The sequence below is a fragment of the Lithobates pipiens genome, unplaced genomic scaffold (genome assembly GCF_037356315.1).
Source record: "Lithobates pipiens isolate NorthernLeopardFrog02 unplaced genomic scaffold, aLitPip1_a1.2 Scaffold_8, whole genome shotgun sequence".
NCBI classification, from domain to species: domain Eukaryota; kingdom Metazoa; phylum Chordata; class Amphibia; order Anura; family Ranidae; genus Lithobates; species Lithobates pipiens.
Genome location: NW_027507903.1, coordinates 26,503,055 through 26,524,128, shown reverse-complemented (window position 1 = coordinate 26,524,128; position 21,074 = coordinate 26,503,055). Strand labels below are relative to the sequence as shown.

Genomic DNA, 21,074 nt, shown 5'->3' with positions numbered 1-21,074 from the left:
GGGGACATGTGGGGCTGTAGGGAAATGGGATGGGCGGGTCAGGGGAGAAGCAGAGCTGATAAGAGCGGAGCCCCTAGCAGAGGGGGTAGGGACCAATGTGAGAGGGTAGGGACCAATGTGAGAGGGTAGGGACCAATGTGAGAGGGTAGGGACCAATGTGAGAGGGTAGGGACCAATGTGAGTATGCAATGTACAGGGATGGGGACAATTGTAGACACTCACTCAGGTTGAACTGGATGGACTGGTGTCTTTATTCAACCTTACTAACTATGTAACTTTGAAGCGTCCCATATGGGAATCTCTGTGTCCCCATGGCAGTGTGGATTTTAGCCTCTCGTTTTAGGATCATGGAACTCCTCCTACAGTGGCTTTGAGTCGGGTCTGGGCAGCCCAGGAGCCTGCTACCCTCCCTCTGGACAGCCCAGAGCTGGTGAGGCCAGTCATCAGTGCAACCTCATCAGGGCCCATCAGTGCAACCTCATCAGGGCAGCTCTTCAAAATGTTTGACCTTTTTCATGTATTTAAGCAAAAAATAAAAAAGCCAGTGGTGATTAAATACCACTACCAAAAAAAGCTCTATTTGTGTGAAAATAAATTATAAAAAATGTTTGTGTTGCATGACTGAGCAATTGTTGTTCAAAGTGGGACAGTGCTGAAAATTGGCCTGGGCAGGAAGGGGGTAAAAGTAACCAGTGGTTAAAAAAAAAAACTGGCTCCTAACTTTTTAAGCTTGCTCCTAGACTCAAAGCAAATTTGTCAAGCCCTGCTTTAGGGTCCTTCCACACCGGGCGGACTCCGCGGGGAAAAAAAGTGGGTAATCTGTCTGCTGATTCTTGCTGAGCAGGTGGATGGCTAGCCCGTGTCCACTCCGCTAATGCAAAGCAGACACAGCCTGCTCCCCTCTAAGGGCTGTCGGATGTAAACGGCCCGCCTGTCCGCTTACACCCGATCAACAGACAGATGGGGAACGGGTCCCCCATCCGTCTGTTTTTAGCGGGTTTGATGTCGGCGCGTGCCAACGGACACATGTCCGTGGACACCCGCTGTTCCATAGAGGAGACTAGAGGGTCCGATCGGGTCCACCTGAAAAACTGGCAGGCAGACCCAATTGGTCCTCTAGTGTGGAAGGGGCCTTAAATAGTTTGTGTGAAAGGAAATAAAATCTGAATTTGAACATTTTATTTAGACTACCTGCTATGCTAGGAATACTGACCTTTTGGGGTGCTCTTGGAGCAGTTGTAGTTCTTGTAGTGGGGACGTGGACCTCCTAGTTCTTAGCTTTTAAAGACTTGCCAAAGACCATTGTATATTTCATCCTTACTTCACAATAGGGACGACATAAAGCTGGGAATTTTCAGCCACTAATGCTTAGAAGATCTTTCAGGGGTTCTCTGACATTCTATAAACACCATCTGATGTGCAACATCTTCTATACATCTAGGAAATTTCCATCTTACGGCAGGAATTTACCGTGCCTGTGGATCAGGGGTCAAAATGACCCTTTTGATCTTTCTGAATAAATACGTCTCAAAATCTGCAAAACGTTCACAGACATGGCTGAACAAAGCTTCAACAACGGAGAAAAAAATAAATCTTTCTCGGTGAAATATCCTTCTTGGAAATTAGTTTGCTGTAGCTAGTCCTACAAAGTCTGCTATAGCGGGAATGCCCCGTTTCAGTCGTTAAGGGGCAGAGTTTTGGGGTGGACAAAATTTGCTTAACCACTTGCCGACTGCAATATGTGTATATATGTTGCGGTTTGCAAGTGTTTTTTTTTCCCCGGGATTATGGCTGAAGATATCAGCCATAAACCCGGTATTTTTTACAACCGGCGGCTGGCTTCCTCTTGAAAGCATTCCGAGTGGCTCATGAGTCGCTGGAATGCTTTCAGAAGCGGCAGGAGGGAACGTCAGCCATGTGGCCATAGATGGTCAATATCGTTGATCTCATATGACCACATAGCCATATTTGGTCAATGTCACTGATTTAATATGGACACGTGGCCATATTTGGTCAGTCGTTGATCTAATATGGCTATGTGGCCGTATTTGGTGGATTATTGTTGATCTAATAAGGTCACATGCCCATATTTGGTCACTGTGGTTGTTCTAATGGGACCATGTGCCATATTTGGTCAATATCGTTGATCGAATGTGGCCATAATTGGTCAATGATGTTGCAAGCATCCCCATTCCATTGTACAGTGGTGTGAAAAAGTGTTTGTCCCCTTCCTCATTTCCTGTTCCTTTGCATGTTTGTCACACTTAAGTGTTTCGGAACATCAAACCAATTTAAACAATAGTCAAGGACAACACAAGTAAACACAAAATGCAATTTGTAAATGAAGGTGTTTATTATTAAAGGTGAAAAAAAATCCAAACCATCATGGCCCTGTGTGAAAAAGTGATTGCCCCCTAAACCTAATAACTAGTTGGGCCACCCTTAGCAGCAACAACTGCAACCAAGCGTTTGCGATAACGTGCAATGAGGCTTTTACAGCGTCCTGGAGGAATTTTGGCCCACTCATCTTTGCAGAATTGTCCTAATTCAGTTACATTAGAGGGTTTTCGAGCATGAACGGCCTTTTTAAGGTCATACCACAACATCTCAATAGGATTCAGGTCAGGACTTTGGCTAGGCCACTCCAAAGTCTTCATTTTGTTTTTCTTCAGCCATTCGGTGGTGGACCTGCTGGTGTGTTTAGGATCATTGTCCTGCTGCAGAACCCAAGTTCGTTTCAGCTTGAGTACACGAACAGATGGTCGGACATTCTCCTTCAGGATCTCTTGGTAGACAGCAGAATTCATAGTTCCTTTTATCACGGCAAGTCTTCCAGGTCCTGAAGCAGCAAAACAGCCCCAGACCATCACACTACCACCACCATATTTTACTGTTGGTATAATGTTCTTTTTATGAAATGCAGTGTTCCTTCTACGCCAGATATACTTGGACACACACCTTCCAAAGAGTTCCACTTTTGTCTCATCAGTCCACAGAATGTTGTCCCAAAAGTCTTGGGGATCATCAAGATGTGTTGTGGAGAAATTGAGACGAGCTTTGATGTTCTTTTTGCTCAGCAGTGGTTTTCTCCTCGGAACTCTGCCATGCAGGCCATTTTTGCCCAGTCTTTTCCTGATGGTGGAGGCATGAATGCTGACCTTAACTGAGGCAAGTGAGGCCTGCAGTTCCTTGGACGTTGTTGTGGGGTCTTTTGTGACCTCTTGGATGAGTTGTCGCTGCGCTCTTGGGGTAATTTTGGGCGGCCGGCCACTCCTGGGAAGGTTCACCACTGTTCCATGTCTTCGCCATTTGTGGATAATGGCTCTCACTGTGGTTCGCTGGATTCCCAAAGCTTTGGAAATGGCTTTATAACCCTTTCCAGACTGATAGATCTCAATTACTTTCTTTCTCAATTGTTCCTGAATTTCTTTGGGTCTCGGCATGATGTGTAGCTTTTAAGGATCTTCTGGTGGACCTTACTGTGTCAAGCAGCCCCTATTTAAGTGATGCCTTGATTGTGAACAGGTGTGGCAATAATCAGGCCTGGGTGTGGCTAGAGAAATTGAACTCAGGTGTGGACAACCACAGTTATAGTATGTTTTAACAAGGGGGGCAATCACTTTTTCACACAGGGCCATGATGGTTTGGCTTTTTTTTCACCTTTAATAATAAACACCTTCATTTACAAATTGCATTTTGTGTTTACTTGTGTTGTCCTTGACTATTGTTTAAATTGGTTTGATGTTCCGAAACACTTAAGTGTGACAAACATGCAAAGGAACAGGAAATGAGGAAGGGGGCAAACACTTTTTCACACCACTGTATATGTGCAGCTGTAAGGTGTAACCTGTTACTTCCTACTGCAGCTTTGGGACAAGTGAAGAGAAATCTCCCCAATGGGACACAGATGGAAAAAATACAACCTGATTGGGGGTATACGGGCTCGTTTACAGTTGCTTCAACACACATTAATGGCTAGTTTTACACTTCAAAACAAAGCTTCGGACATGCTGTGTTAAAGCTCTCTGAACGCTAGTCAAAGCCCCTATCGCTAAATAAAATGGTTAGCTTAGAGTCATGTTTACGCATTGCTTTTGCATTGCTTTTGCATTGCTTTTGCATTGCTTTTGCATTGCTTTTGCATTGCTTTTGCATTGCTTTTGCATTGCTTCTGCTTTGCTTCGAAATACCACCCCAAGCATCTTCAAAGCCTCCATAGAAGTCTATGGCAAAGCTCACTTGAAGCCCCACAAAGCCTCACCTGAGGCTTTGAGGCTTTGTGGGGCTTCAAGCGAGCTTTGCCATAGACTTCTATGGAGGCTTTGAAGCACCACTAAAACTACATGGGGTGGAATTTTCAAAGCAAAAGCAAGGTGTAAACAGGACTGTAAGCTAACCATTTTATTTAGTGACAGACTTTGGCGTTCAGAGAGCTTTAAAAAAAGCCTGTCCAAAGCCTTGTTTTGAAGCAAAAGTGTAAACTAGCCTTAACCCTCCCTTACGCTACCCAAAATGGGAGAATTTTTTTTTTTTTTTTTACTTTACATTTTTTCCAAAATGATTTTATTATATAATACACAAACTGGTTAGTCTTCCATTGAGCGGACTTTATTGAATAAACATGCAATGTACATAGAACTCTTGTTTCCGGAAGACAATCGTTGGATGCTGTTGGCGCAGAGCCGTCGAAGCTCACGTACAGCATCTGCACAACTGCAGACTCCATGATTTATTACTTCTGTACTGTGTTCAGGCTGGGTGACTTCTCTGTGTTTGCAGGTTAAGATGGAAGGGAAGGCAGGAACACGGGTGGAAATTATGTAGCAAGATATAAACTATGAACAGAGCTCTGGGAAAAATGTTTTGTCCACAGATCCACGACTAGAAAAGCCGTGGCCAGCGAGTAGTGACTTTTTTTAAAAAAAAAATTTGTCACTTACTGGTATTTCCCAGTGCCGTATTTTAAAGCGGGAAAGAAAAGTGACAAGTTGCTTCCTTTTTTTTAAACAGCGAGCAAGTGAAATCTGATAGAGATAGAATATCGCGTAGCTTGCATTTTTTTATATGAATAATAATAGAAAAAAAAGATTCTTGGCAAGGACGCGGCGATTTATTTAGTAGCTGCAAGACAGATGTCACTGCAGCATTCAGATGTATGCTTTTGATGCCTGCAGCCAGTATGTGACTCTTAAATAGTGAGGATATTTGGGAAGGGAGGTGGGAGGAAATGAGACTCTAACAGCCTCACCTGGGAATGCAGCTGTCCTGCATCGCCCTGGGGTTGGATTTCGCCGTTCAGCTCAAACACAAGTTAATACTCTGTGCAATAAGCAACTTTTTTTTTTTTTTTTTTATCGCAGCCCAAACACAGCTTCCAAATCGAACACATATCTTCTTCCGCAGACAACCCTTTGGGTCTTCTTTAACCCAATAGCAACCCAACCAGAAATTAGGTCTTCAAGGACCATTGCATGAAATTTTTGTAAAGGCAGCCACGGTTTTGTAAATAACTTTTAACAGACATGACTTCAGTTTTCAATTTAGTTTGATTGCTGTAATACTGAACTGCAGAACAACCAGCTTAAATTTTAAATCAGGCTTGCAGCATTTGTCTGTTTTGTAATGGAGAAGCACCTAAGGTGGGAGGTGGGCATACAAGGGGGTTCAAGAAGGACGTGACCATTGTTGTGATGTTTGCCATTTATTTATTACAATTTTACGCAGTGTTTTACATACTGTTGATTCACATCAGTACCTGCCCTCAGCCCAGGTTCTCATATTTGTGATGCGGGATCCAGTGCCGGTTCTCGTATCGTATCTCTCCCGCAGACAGTTCACGCTGCCCTCTGCGAACCGCTGCGGGTATCAATACATTGTTAATGACACACCCAGATCGGTTCACAGATCGCCGTGCGAGCAATGAACTCACACATGAATCAAATCGCATGGGTGAGAACACTCATGCGATCCGATTATAGCGGGGGAAAAAAAAGTCCCTGTCCTATTTTCGTGTGCGAATCCAGCCATACAACTGTATGGGTGAACTCGCACTGCAGACATCGCATGCGATGGGAACCTCGGGAGTATGTGTAAGGCTACCCTTAAGTTGGCCATACATGGACTAAAATGCAATTGGTTCAGCTGGGACTGGCCGAATTTCAATCCATGTATGGGCTAGCTGGTTGTACACAAGTCGGATCTATTGATTGACTTGTGTGCAACCAGCCTGTTGGGTTTTTCCTGAAGATCTGTGCCGCCGGCTATAGCCAGAAACACTGATCACTGTATTCTGCCAGTGGGGAAGGCTCCTCACTAGCAGAATACTATAGCTCAGTGGATTCGGGTTTTTTTTTTTTTTTTTTTTTTTTTTTTTTTTAGCACAACCCTCGGGTTGAAATAAAATGTATGGCCAGCCTTAAGCAGGGTATACACATACCAAAATTAGGGAACGGATTAATTTTAGTACATGTTTACCATTGTCTGTTCAACGACCAGCTTTTGACGAATGGTTATACTGGAAAACCAGAATTCGATCAGCGCTTGCAGCCAATGGCTGCAGTGCTAAGCAGTGTATTTTGACGAGAGCAGAGGGAATCCCTGCTGTCAGAAAACAGAAAAAGACACAGTGGGAGAGATCCCAGTATCAGCATTGCTTATGTTGATGAGGGGATCTGTGTTTTTTTTTTTTTTTTTTTTTTTTTTTTTAAACTCAATGTCTATACCCTGCTTTAACCCAGAGCCAATTAAGCTACCACCTTGTCTTTGAAGTGTGGGAGAAAACCAGAGTACCCAGGGGAAACGCATGCAGGCACAGGGAGAACAGGCAAACTCTTTGCAGATAGCGCACTGGTTGGAATTGAAACCGATGACTTGAAGCCAGCCATACATTAATAGAAATTTTGGTTCTTGACCAGCTGAGATTTGATCCATCTATGGGCAGGCTGATTGTACCCAAACAGATCCAGCAATCAACCAGCCTGTTTTTTTTACATATGCTTACTGCCGGTGGCTATAGCTGCTAGCTGTAATCATTATGTTCCACCTGCCAGGAATGCTCCCTTCACCACTCTCCGCACAGGCAAAACAGAATAGCACTTCGGGAGGCATTCCCCATCAACACTGACTGCGTTAATGGAGTCAAGCTATTTTTCTTTTCCTTCACATGTAGGGGAAGGAAAGACCATCAAAACATCTATGGGCTGCTTTACTATCATAAGGAAGGAGTGCAAGCAGCCAATCCACCATGGACTAATAGTTCAACAAGAAGGCAAGTAAAGACCAAAAACTACAGAGATTTTAGATTGGGGGACCCAGAGAGAAAAACTCATCAGTTTTATGCTTAAAGCAGGAGTAAACCCAGTTTCAAAAAAACACTTACATTCCCGGCATGCCGGAAATGCTAGCTTTCACATTGGTTGTGCTCTCAACCAAACTTTCAAACCATCCAATGTCTGGTTTCATAACTGATTATGGCAGTTGAAGAATCATTAGAGGCCAAGATGGCAGCTTCCTTGACTGAAAGCGATATGGTTTACTTCCACTTTAAACTCACAAGCTTCCACCCAGTACTGAAACATTGGTTTTGTTGGACTTGGCCTACAGAGTACAGTGGGCTTTTAAAACCCTCCAAGGCTATTGATTCCGTAATATATTACAGTGATTCAAAGAGCCGTGGTTCTTCTCCCCCTCCTCCTCCTTTTCACAAGTATGTATCTCATAAGCAGCTGTATCTCATAAACATCAAATAAACTGTGGTTGCTATATGGGTGTGGGGGCTGGTGTCAGGATTAGCAAAGCACTTCCAGCTTGTGCTCGGTTTTACTGCCTGGTATGTGATACTGATAGCAGTACACTTATATACTTCACTTATACTTTGCTTTGGACCTATAAACTCATGCGTCCCCTTTATGAAACTCGGCGACATCAGAGGACAGTTGCCCCATGCCGACGTTTCCTACGGTCGGCTTATATCAGTGTCTGGCGATAAAGCTCTTTTTGAGATCTATTTTTTTTTTTTTCTGCCTTGTCCTGTTTCGAAAGTCACAAAGACTTGTAAGAACTTGGATATTCAAGAGGTTTTTTTTAATGGAATGGAAGTTTATTTTTTTTTGTAAGAGAGTATAGTACAGAAGCAGCCATTAGTGCCAATGGGAGTGTAGTCTATGGACAGCAATTCAACCATTTCGACCACCAAGGTTGACCATTCACTACATGATGACAGCATGTAGACTAATGTTTTTAGGTGGCAAAACTCCATACTATTGCAGATTTGTTTCAGCATAATAAAAAAAAACCTTCTGAAAAAGCTAGTTGTCTGGCTTTAATGGTTCTGAGTCACAGATCTAAAACATGCATGGAGCTTGTTCCAAGATTGCATCAGGGCGACCCCCCCCAGGCCATTGGCATTCTCGGAAGGAGAGGTCATCACTGCCCTCCTCCATATTTCTTTCATGACAGATTTCTTTTAAATAATCAGTCATCTTAGAAAAAGTATTTTGTTTCAGAGTCAGTTGACTTGCGGCCTAGTCTCAGGTTTGCTCAGTTGACATTGATGGAGCCTTGCTCTCAAAATGCTGGATCTCATTTTTCTTGTATTAAAAAAATGCCACAGATAGCAGATGAAACTCTGCAGTGAAATTGGGCAGAGCTGGAACCTTTTAGAGCAGTTGTGTGCAAACTGTGTTCTGTGGGTCGAATGTGGCCCTTTGCGTGCCTTTATCCAGCCATTGAGGCATCATTCCATCCACTGATGCCAGTGATGAGGCACTATTCTTTTCCATCAACACCAGTTTTAGGGCACCATTGGCTTTTAGATTCCATAAAACCCTTCTCTTCAGTGAAGCCAATCCTACCCACACCTAACGACTATATCTTCATTTTGTCCATCTCGTCATCCCCCCACAGCTACTACCCTTTGTTCCACTTGACCCTTCCTTCTAGATTGTAAGCTCTAACGAGCAAGGCCCTCTGATCCTTCCTGTATTGAATTGTATTGTAATTGTACTGTCTTCCCAGATGTTGTAAAGCGCTGCGCAGACGGTTGGCTCTATATAAATCTTGTATTAGAATACCAACAATGGAGTGCCATTCATTCCAGTAATGCCAACAATGGAGCACCATTTATTCCAGTGATCCCAACAATGGGGCACTATTCCTTCCACTAAAACCAATGTTTATGCATTACTTACTCCCGCTGATCCAGAGCATTTGCAAACCCCACTGGCCACAGCCTGTAATGCCCCCCCCCCCAAAAAAAAGCCTGAAGAATCGTTAACTGCCCCTTTGTTTAGAAAGTTTGGGGACCACCCACTTTAGAGGTAAGGTGAAGGAAATAATAGTTTGCTATACAATGGTAAAGACCTGTCTGAATTGGGGAGAAGGTTGGGTTGGGTTGGCTTTGGGTGATCTGCAGTTGTTCTTGGGACGGACGGACACAGATGTCTTCAGGGAGATATATACTTGCTTCGGCAAACATTGCAGTGTTCCTTTTTTCTCTAATGAGCTGATAAAAGCTCTATACTTAATGCAGAGCTCCAAAAATTAAATGTCAGCAGCTGCAAATACTGTAGCTGCTGACCTTTAATATTAGGGCACTTACCTATTCAGGGATCCCGTGATGTTGGCACCCCAGACAATTTTTCTCCAATTTTTCTAGTAAGGGAAACCGGCAGTGAAGCCTTGCCTTTCTGAATGGCGCAGTGGAAAGAGGAAGGGGGCCAAACTTCCAGGGGAGGGTCTCCGAGGCAGGGTCTCCAGGAAGTAGGGGGACGAGTACATTTTTAAAAACTGGTTCCCACTCCCCCAAAAGGTGCCAAATGCAGCAGCGGAGGGGGGGGGGGGGAAGCAAATAAGTGGAGCCTCCCATTTGGGTGCAGCTCCACTTTAAGCTGGTCCTACAACCGTAGAATTTTGTTCAAACATTTTTGCTTTTGGAATGGTCGTTCAATTTTCTAATGTTTAGATTGACCCTTGTTTTCAACTATAGTGATGAGAAAATTCAGATTGGGATGTAATTTATTTATTTATTTTTTCCACGTAAACTAAATTCTAACACTGAATGTTTGTGGGGTTTTTTTTTGTTTTTTTGTTTTTTTTTAGGGAAATACCAATATTGTGAAGCTTATTTAATTTATGCCTGGAATTCCCTTTTAAATAACGTCTGGATGAAATTTTAGGGGCTTTCAAACTAAATTAGTTAACTCACTGGCGAAAACAACTCTTCTTTGAATGTTTCAATGAATATCTAGCCGTGTGTGGCCGGCTTTACTGATTGTGATTAAAAAAGAAACTCGCCCTTTTTTTTTTTTTTTTTTTTTTTTTTTTCTTGGACTGATGAATTTCAGATCTGTTCAAATTTATTGCATGGACCTGAAATTTCTTACTGATGAGAGCTGATGTAATCAAGTCAGAGATTGCTTCCATATTTTGTACCTTCTGTTTCATGATGAGTTTGTTTGATCACAAGGTTTATACATCTGTTGTAAAGTTATGAAGTCACACATTTTGATAACTTTGTTTTGTATTTCCAGCGGTTGGCTCCTCATGCAGAATTCTGAAGTGTAACTCCGAGTTTTGGATAACAACATCAAATTCCCATCACCACATAGGCGCAGAGGACCCAGTGGAGGTTTGCACAGCGATAAGGTCCTACGCCCATTGCACACGCCGCACTGCCCGCTATTGTAGAGGAGACTTGGCTTACCATTCAGCTGTCCATGGCATTGATGACCTCATGATCCAACACAACTGTTCGAAAGATGGCCCCACCTCTCAACCTCGTGTACGCACTCCGCCTCCATGGGACAGCCAGGAAAGGTCTGACAGCCCTGAGGTCTGTAATTATGAAAAGAATTTTCACCGGCATGCTTCAGTCCAAAATTACACCCACTGCGGACTCTTTGGGGATCCCCATCTTAGGACGTTTTCGGACACTTTCCAGACCTGCAAAATACAGGGGGCATGGCCTCTTATAGACAATAATTACTTGAACGTGCAAGTTACCAACACTCCTGTTCACCCAGGGTCTGCTGCAACTGCTACAAGCAAGGTAAGTTAAGTCTTTTACATTGGTGGCCTGTGGACTATCTTGGTACATGGCCATAAACTTTGTACCAAAGACTCGCAGGATGCAAGATCCATGTACCTTTATGTTTGGAAAATCTTACAAAGGAAAGTCTTTTTGTTTCCCATATCAGGCTTCCTTCCTTCGGCTGCATATTTTCCATTTTAGGTTTGAAAATCCAAGGAATTTTCTGATAGTTTTTGACGGAAAAAAAATTGTCTGAAGCTTTATGGGTTAAACCATTGTTGCTGCAGACTTGTACTGAGTGTAGAGTAGTCAGAGTTGGCCATTTGATCTCTAGATAGCTTTAGATCTCTCCTGGCGCTGTGTTCGCATTCTTTCCATTCTTTTACGCTTCGGGCTGAAGGATCAATTAGACTTTTTTGACACCTTTGGCCTGAAAGCTAAATAGTATTTTATTAATTGTCTGTCGTCCAAGTCTATGATATGTCTATTTTGTTTTGTACATTTTTCTTTTTCCTTTTTTTTTTTTTTTTTTTTTTTTTAAAGACATGACTGCTTGCAAATGTACAAATGTAGAAAGTCTGAAAATGTGTTCATACCAAGTACGTATTCGATCTACCTCCTGTTCTGTTAAGGCATACACACACTTAAACCTTAATCCACTGTGTTTTTACCTGAACTGCCAGATTGGTCAGAGAAACATACCCTCCCTGGTGCAATGTGACTGCACCCTCTGACATGTTTCACCCATTGAGCTTAATAATTAAGCCCAATGGGTGAAACGCATCAGGGTGGAGTTGCATCTCACAAGAAAGAGAATGTCTGGCTTATCTGATATCAATAAAGCTTGTTGCCAATCAGAAAAAAAACAGCACAGTCCAGTTTGTGATTGTATGCCTGGATCCCTGAAAGTCTATGTACCAGCGGATGGTTGCTGTACAGTGCCTCATACCCCTTGAAATTCTCCACATCTTGTCATGTTGCAACCAAAAATGTAAATGTATTTTATTGTTTTTTTTTTTTTTTTTATGTGCTAGACCAACACAAAGTGGCACATATTTGTGGAGTGGAAGGAAACTAATAAATGGGTTTTTTTAATTTTTTACAAATAAATATCTGAAAAGTGTGGTATGCATTTGTATTCAGCCCCCTTTACTTTGCTACCCCTAACTAAAATCTAGTGGAACTAACTGCCGTTAGAACTCGCCTAATTAGTAAATAGCGTCAACCTGTGTGTAATTTAATCTCAGTATAAATACAGCTGTTCTGTGAAGCCCTTAGATGTTTGTTAGAGAACCTTAGTGAACAAACGGCATCATGAAGGCCAAGGAACACACCAGACAGGTCAGGGATAAAGTGGTGAAGCTTAAAGCAGGGTTAGGGTATAAAAAAAATATCCTAAGCTTTGAAACTCACGGAGTACCGTTCAATCTATCATTCGAAAATGGAAAGAGTATGGCATAACTGAAAACCTACCAAGACATGGCTGTCCACCTAAACTGACAGGCCGGGCAAGGAGAGAAATATTCAGAGAAGTGGCCAAGAGGTAACTCTGGAGGAGCTTCAGAGATCCACAGCTCAGGTGGGAGAATCTGTCCACAGGACAACTATTAGTCGTGCGCTACACAAATCTGGCCTTTATGGAAGAGTAGCAAGAAGAAAGACATTGTTGAAAGAAAGCCATAAGAAGTCCCATTTGCAGTTTGCGAAAAGCCATGTGGGGGACACAGTAAACATGTGGAAGAAGGTTCTCTGGTCAGATGAGATCAAAATTGAACTTTTTGGCCTAAAAAAACAAAAACGCTATGTGTGGTGGAAAACTAACATGGTACATCACCCTGAACACACCATCCCCACCGTGAAACCTGGTGGTGGCAGCATCATGTTGTGGGGATGCTTTTCATAAGCAGGGACAGGGAAGCTGGTCTGAGTTGATGGCATGATGGATGGAGCCAAATACAGGGCAATATTAGGAGAAAACCTGTTAGTCTGCAAAAGACTTGAGACTGGGGCAGAAGTTCACCTTCCAGCAGGACAACGACTCTAAACAGTCTCTATATAGACTCTATACAGCCAGAGCTACAATGGAATGGTTTAAATCAAAACATATTCATGTGTTAGAATGGCCCAGTCAAAGTCAAGACCTAAATTCAATTGAGAATTTGTGGCAAGACTTGAAAATTTGCTGTTTTACAGACGCTCTCCATCCAATCTGACAGAGCTTGAGCTATTTTGCAAAGAATGGGCAAAAAAGTCACTCTCTAGATGTCGCTCTCAAAGCTGGTAGAGACATCCCCAAAAGGACTTACAGCTGTAAATGCAGCAAAAGGCGGTTCTACAAAGTATTAACTCAGGGGGGCTGAATACAAATGTACCCCACACTTTTCACATATTTAATTGTAAAAAAAAATGAAAACCATTTATCATTTTCCTTCCACTTCACAATTATGTGCCACTTTGTGTTGGTCTATCACTTAAAAGCACAATAAATTAATTTACATTTTTGGTTGTAACATGACAAAATATGGAAAATTTCAAGGGGTATGAATACTTTTTCAAGGCACTGTATGCGCTGGCCTGGAGCAGTGTCATTTACATACATCTCCTGTTGTGTTAAATCCAACATGAAAGCATTAGGCAGGCCATAGACGGTGCAGATTTCTTTCTTCCAACCAGTGGTTGCAGGAAAGGAAGTCGCACTATTCCACCATCAACGTAGACCGTGCTAACAGGAGAATCCCTCCTGTCGAGACATTGTATTCTCCCAGTGGGGGGCGGGGGAAGCCACCCCTGTCTGGAGAAGACAGCGATTATTGCTAGTGGCTTTTACAGTAAGTAAATCCGGCATTCTCGTTGTACCGAGGTTGATCGATTAATTAACTTGGTAGATTCAACCTGCACACACATAGTTTGAATCTCGGCCAGCTCCATCTGAACCGGATAAGATTCAAAACATCTATGGGTGACCTTGGTAGTTATGGAAGCTCAGATGCCCATTATTGTAATAACAATATACACATACTGTAGCTACACACACAGTGATATACATCAGCTCAGTTGTCATGACTGCACAGTCTATTAATGGGTTGACACTCCAAAATGAACCCAAGTTATATTTCTGTAGGCCGAGCCATTATTAACATTAAGGAAAATTGATATATCAGACATAATTAAAGAATGAGACTGAAAAAGAGTCCGCCATAAGGAGCAGAAGCACAAGCTATTCCTTACGCCAAACTGAATCGGGATCATAGTATCTATAATTGGAGAAGGATCTGAAATCCCCCTTTGTTCTATTGTGAGAGAAGAGATATATGGCAATATATCCACTGTGCCCAACACAAGGTCAATATGAGATTTGGTTATCATCTGGATGGGCATGGCGCCATATATCCCACAACCCTAGTTCCCAAAAGAGCCAATGGATCTAAAGAAGCAGTGTGGGGTGGAAAACAATCCCTATTGTGCTCAACAATGTTATTAAAGACACCCATAAATATAACAGGAAGAGAATGCTAATCAGAAATACCCTTATATCTTTCCTTACTATAATGAAGTTGACCCACCTAACCTGACCCTTAATCCTTAATCCTAACCATTGGCGGCTCCTCTCAGGCAATCAGGAAGCTGGTTTTGAGACCTGATTGGCCAGGGAGTCTTAGGACTTCTTTTAGTGCTTCCTATTCGGCTGGGAAGAGAAATCCCGGCTCTTCCCTTAGCAAGCACATCTCACATCTTCATCTCACCTCAGATTCCATCTGCCTCCTTATGGTAAGGCGTCCGATCGCCACCTTCCTGTCTGTCTCCCGTGGGGGTGGGGGTGGGGGGGGAAATCGCCACCTCCCTGTCTGTCTCCCAGTGCGAGTGAGGGGGGAGCAGATTTGTTTAGAGCTATGACCTCACCTGGACAGCTGTTGGTTTTAAAGGCAGGCTCTAGGAAAACTGGTGGATATTTGGGTACCTAAGTGCCATTTGAAATATGTAAAGTATGCCTTTTCTGTATTGGATTTACAATTTTTTTTTTTTTAAAGTTGTTCTAAAGCCTAAAGGTTTTTAGCTGAGCTCATTCCTGATCCAGCGCTGTGCCTTGGAGCAGTGACTCTTCTGGCTTTCTCCCTCCTCACTGGGCAGATTAATAGCAGCAAGAGCCATTGGCTCTTGCTGCTGTCCGTTAATTCCTGTGATGAGGGAGCAGGGCCGAGCCTTCCTGCATGTGTCAATAGATGCAGACATGGTGGCTCAGGAGCGAGCCAGCATGAGTGTCCCCATAAAAAGCAGCTTTAGTGGGGGCACTTGCTGAAGAGGTGGAGCCAGGAGCACCAGCAGGGGTGGAGGGGGGGAATAAAAGCTTTGATATCACTATAAAGTAGTCCGTAGTATAGCTTTAAGCAGCTTTAAACTGTTAGGGTTCCTGTTTCTTCTCATATGTTAGTTTTTATGGTCATAGATAACAGCCTATAATTCATACCTGATTTATAGGTTATGAAAGCGTGGAAAATGAATAAATTATATTAGTTCAAATGTGTAGACCAGCCATTCTCAACCAGGGTTCCTCCAGGGGTTGCTAGGGGTTCCTTGTGCTGTGCCTAACTGATTTCTTATCTGATACCAGGTACCAGGTCCAATGCCACTTGGCTGAGCCAGTGGCATGTCTGCAAAGGTGATTCTGACCACCCCTGTGGTCAGAGGGCTTTCTTCTTCTGACAACACCTGTGGTCAGAGGGCATTCTTCCCACTTACTCCCAGCAATGTAAAGTACATTTTACCAATGACCCTTGACTAATCTTGCCAAGGGTTCCCCAAGACCTGAAAATTATTTCAAGGGTTCCTCTGGGGTAAAAAGGTTGAGAAAGCCTGGTGTAGACTCATTGTAGAATCCAAACTGCCACTGTTTTTGGTAGATGCTAGGAAGCTAACCAACAACTTTTTGTGGACTTTATTTGTGAGATCTCTGCACTTAAGTGTCTGGGTCTAAAACACCTGTGATGGCTAATATAGGGGTTTCCAAATAATTTTTTGTTTTATTGATATATTGATTATGATAATGTCATTTGAGTTGCTCGAACACACAAAATGAGAATGCCCAAAACTCCCAAAAAAGTGGTTTGCATTTAGGAACCAAAAATCAGAAATCGGTTTTCCACTTGTTTGACCATTCTGACAACTTAAAATCTGACTTCTAATTTGTTGTTGCGAGGAGTTGTTGCAGTGTTTCTTTTTTTATATTGGCCTTAAATAAACTTTCTGGGCTTGTTCACACTAGGTACGGTGAACTACATTGATCAGTGTAAGGACACATAGAAGCATTTGTTCTCTATGTGCCCTATGCACACCTTACATGTGTTGATCTTCATTGCGTAAAAATGCAGCATGTTTGCATTTCTTTGCAGGAAAAAGCCCAAAATTGCAGGGTCAATGAACCACAGCAGGGCATGACGTGCTGTTGTTCCTAGAGTTCGTTTCGTATATTCTGTTACGGGAGGCTTTCGAAATTTTCAAGTATTTTTTGTTTTCATTTTTTATACTCTTATTGATTTATATTCTGTTTTTCCTCAGATCACAATAATTTTCAAGAACTTCCAGGAGTGTGTAGACCAGAAGGTCTACCAAGCTGAAATGGATGAGCTTCCTGCAGCTTTTAGAGATGGATCCAAGAATGGTGGAGATAAGAGTGGAGCGAACAGCTTGAAAATTATTGAGAAGGTTGCTGGGCAGCACATAGAGATTCAAGCCAAATACATTGGGACTACCATAGTGGTTCGACAAGTTGGCCGCTACCTAACCTTTGCAGTGCGTATGCCGGAGGAGGTGGTGAATGCAGTTGAGGACAAAGAAAACCAGGGACTTTACCTTTGTCTTCATGGCTGCCCTCAGAACCAACAAATTGACTTCCGAACCTTTCACTCTCAAACCCCAGAGACTGGCTTGTTGAAACGTGGGCCACCATTTACTCCTCAGGTGGCAGGAGCCAAGTGTAAGGAGAAGCTTCCAGTAGAAGACCTCTACTTCCACTCCTGTGTGTTTGACCTCCTTACTACAGGAGATGTGAATTTCACTCTAGCTGCTTATTATGCCTTTGAGGATGTAAAGTTATTACACTCCAATAAGGACAAAATTCATCTGTATGAAAGGACCACAGACTTGGGGCCTGGCAATTCTGCTCCTCGGTTAGGCCTAGAGATGGTCAAGCTTCTCGTGGCATTGGTGTGTTTGTTTCAGTGTTTGCTGTAAAGTTATGTTTACCGTGTAAATCTTTTCACATTTGTGGGATGATTGCAGAGGTGCAGGCCTAGCTACTCAAGGTGTATTTGTTTCTGTGAAAGCACAAGTTCTAACACCTGTATGAATAATTTATTTAAAGTGTTCAACAACTTGCTAAAGGTACACCTAAATACTTTTTAACACCAAGGAGACAACAACACTCTCTTCGGGAGATCTACCGCTTCTGTGTTTGCTCCAGTGTAAGACATCTGCCATTGATCCAAAGCGTAAACACCATTTGATGACCCTCGTAGATGTCTTTTAAACCAGTTTCTTCTTAATCCTTTAGGATTTGGACTCTAGGAGAGAGAAATTAGGAGCCTTTAACCTTGTTTATGCATCTCTGACACAAAATAATCATGAATGAGATGTCGCTTATCTGTTAAATTTGCCTGGCAGAGCATTCGTGCACCATACCTCATGTGTTCAATCAACATTTTGAAGTTGTAGAGGGGAAAAGATGATTCCCCTCTGGTTTATTTGTGGTACTGCAAGTATCATGGTGGCTGTGAAAATTAGCGTTTTGTGAATGTGGCTTTTGTGATCCATAATAAGCTGTAAATGCATGAACAATTTAGGGGTGCTCAGTCAGTATCAGATGACATAATAACAGTAGCACATATGGGAATATGCTTCTCGTTGTCAATTGTGAAAGTAGCCATATTTCCCATTGGCCATAACACTTAACCTTGCAGAACTATGGGTGAAGACTAAGCGAGATGTTGCAGATCTGACATTTTAATGCTAGCCTTGGTTTTAAAGATAATTTTTTATTAAGTAATGGTCTTATGTCACATATGACCTTAGGGCCATAGGATCTAGTGTACCATATCTTCAAAGGAAGACTGGTTGATATTACCCACGTCTTCATTTGGTTTAATTCAGTTTCTAGTGTATGAAGGGGACAATGTGGTTTTTATAGGCTACACCTTTTCCATTTATATTTTTTCAGCTGTAAAGCTTCAAATGGCGAAACCATTGAGTTTTACACTATGATTAAAATCTTAGTTAACTAGTTAGTTTTTAAAACTAGAACAGATTAAATCTTTGAAATGTCTGGGTTAACATTTCACGAAGTCAAGCTGTCACTATTACACGTGAACATTTTATGGGCATATTGGTCAAGGTGCATGCTTTTCCCATAGCTGCAGATGTTGCATCCTGATAAGAGCTTGGAGGAACTGATCCACAGTTACCGCCATCAGCGGGGTCAGTGCTACGAGCGCTCAGCCTACCATGGTGCCTCTAGTGGTGAGAAAAAGCATAACTCTACAGCTTGTTATATTATGGTTATAAATCCCAGAATGTTTTGCAGAGCAGCCTGGTCTTTAAACCTGTGATCATAGTACACACCATTTACTGGTATGACACTGATTGCTAAAGCAGAAGTTAAGTGTAAATATCCTATAGTAGTCACATGTAACGCAAAAAAATGCAACTCGTGTTGGATGTAATTTATGTTGTCTATAATATGTGGAGAGTTTGTGTTTTTTAATAGCTTCACTGTACATAGAGATGTAATGTGTTCAGTGTGTTGAGAAAAAAAAAGAAAAAAGAAAAAAAAAAAAAAGCTAGATGTGGAAACTACTTTATTCCCATTAGATTGAATTTTGACCTTCCTGATGTACTGTGTAAACACTAGAACTCTCATGGGAAAATTTTTAACTTCTTTTAACCAGATAAAGAAAATGTTATGGCAGCTGTGACTTTCTATCTACCAGTGCCATTCCACACACTTCCTGCTCCTATTTAGTGGATGGCATCAACATTCTCGTCCCTTTTTTATTGATTGAATTTAACACAGCTGAGACATTAGACGTAGAATATTTCATATATTAACGATGTATGACCAGCTGAATTCTCAGGAACCTTGGTTCAGACCACACTATAGGGTTCCTCTATAGTAGTGATGGCGAACCTTGGCACCCCAGATGTTTTGGAACTACATTTCCCATGATGCTCAACTATACTGCAGAGTGCATGAGGATCATGGGAGATGTAGTTCTAAAACATCTGGGGTGCCAAGGTTCGCCATCACTGCTCTATAGCATGGATATGCAATTAGCGGACCTCCAGCTGTTGCAAAACTACAAGTCCCGTCATGCTTGTGGCTGTCAGTCTTGCTATGCCTCATGGGACTTGTAGCTGGAGGTCTGCTAATTGCATATCCCTGCTCTATAGTGTGTCAGAAGACAGGATGGTCTTCCAACTGTTGATGTTTTTCTGTGTATTTTTGGGTTCCAAACAGATCTCTTTTTCAATTTTGACAGCAGGAGCTCCACTGTGAAAACAGGCCCAAGGATACTTTTTATCTATTCCAGTGTTCAAACATCTTGTTTGAACAGAGATATCTTCACCTAAATAGTGAGGTAACTCATGGCACACTCCTAAAACCTACTAAATTCTATTGGAGCATAGGCGATAGGTTTCTTCCCAATTTCGGACACTTGTGAGAAGAAAGGAGCTGCTCTATGGCATGAATAGTGGTTGGGTATTCCTATGAACACTCGCATAGGTTGCAGTAGACACAAGAGGTGGCTCATGCTGAGTCCTATTAAGAACTGGGTGAAAAGACAAATTGGAAAGTCCTTATGTAGACAAGCACTTTTTGACTTTGGTAACTCTGAGCTCCAATAGTTTGCTTGTAAGCGTGGTTTCACTTTAACAATCCACTGCTAAATTCCATAGTTGGTTCATTATGGATGAAGAGGTGGACACATCCCAGGAACCATGTAACGGTTGTACCTAAAAAATAGGGATGGGATCTTGAGTTTTTTTGGCACTGCGATTGACTCCAGTGGATATATATCTATGGCTAATTGAAACTGGCCAACCAGCTCTTGGATACCCAATGAATTTGCTAACTTCTACTATTAGTTTTAAACCGCTAGTGGTACTAATAACTTACACTGCTAATGGAGACCTGTCTGTCCTGGCAATGTTTCTGTCAAAAGGGTCTTCAATATTGTTGGGGACCCACTTGCTGCTGGAGTTGCAAGGCATCACATTTTACAGTTGATTTAGAACTGTATTTCCCATGATGTTGCGCCAGCACTTTGTTCTCCAAAGGGCAAATAGTTCTTTGCCTTCATTAAATTGGGGGTTCCATGAAGTTGTTGCTATGTACATTGTCCTAGCTCCTTTTACATGCTAGTGATTAGCACAGCTGTGTTTCTCCAGCCATTAAACAGACATTGGTGTCTGTCCTTCGAACATTGTTTAGTGTAGCTTACTTCACGTTGTAACTCTATGGGTTGAGAAGGAAATAACTGCTGGTGTATCAATGTTTAGAATAAGTGAAGCACTTTATTGTGGTTGTGTTAAAAAGGAAAACCTGGTTAAATGATGCCAAGATAGAACATCTAATATAGAAGTAATGTACTTTACAGCAAAAGGGAAAAAGAAAGCAAACCTGTTTTTACTTCTCTTCATACACATTGACTCATGTAGATAATGTAAATTATTTATTGAAAAACTGCAAGTAAAGGTTTTTATCATTGAGTCTGCGTTGTTCATTATTTATAAAAAAAAAAAAAAAAGACTACCTAAGGAATGGAGTCTCATTTGCACATATCCTGCCTTTTTCATTTGATGCTCTTAGCCCAGTGGTCTCCAAACTGCGGCCCTTTGCTTGCCTTTTTCCGACCCTTGGGGCACTATTCCTCCCGCTGACACCAATGTTGGGGCACTATTCCTCCCGCTGACACCAATGTTGGGGCACTGTTCCTCCCGCTGACACCAATGTTGGGGCACTGTTCCTCCCGCTGACACCAATGTTGGGGCACTG

The 21,074-nt window shown here is 42.2% G+C and overlaps 1 protein-coding gene across 2 annotated transcripts in view; it reads left to right on the top strand.

Annotated features, from left to right (window-relative positions):
- Positions 1–20,788, top strand: part of RGMA (repulsive guidance molecule BMP co-receptor a) — a 96,354-nt gene extending 75,566 nt beyond the window's left edge. For both annotated transcript variants that reach the window (XM_077473874.1, XM_077473875.1), the window contains exons 3-4: positions 10,530–11,047; positions 16,583–20,788. In XM_077473874.1, the coding sequence (XP_077330000.1) occupies positions 10,530–11,047; positions 16,583–17,257 (1,193 nt within the window). In that variant the 3' untranslated portion in view covers positions 17,258–20,788. The remainder of the gene's footprint in view (positions 1–10,529; positions 11,048–16,582) is intronic.
- The last annotated feature ends 286 nt before the right edge of the window (positions 20,789–21,074 follow it).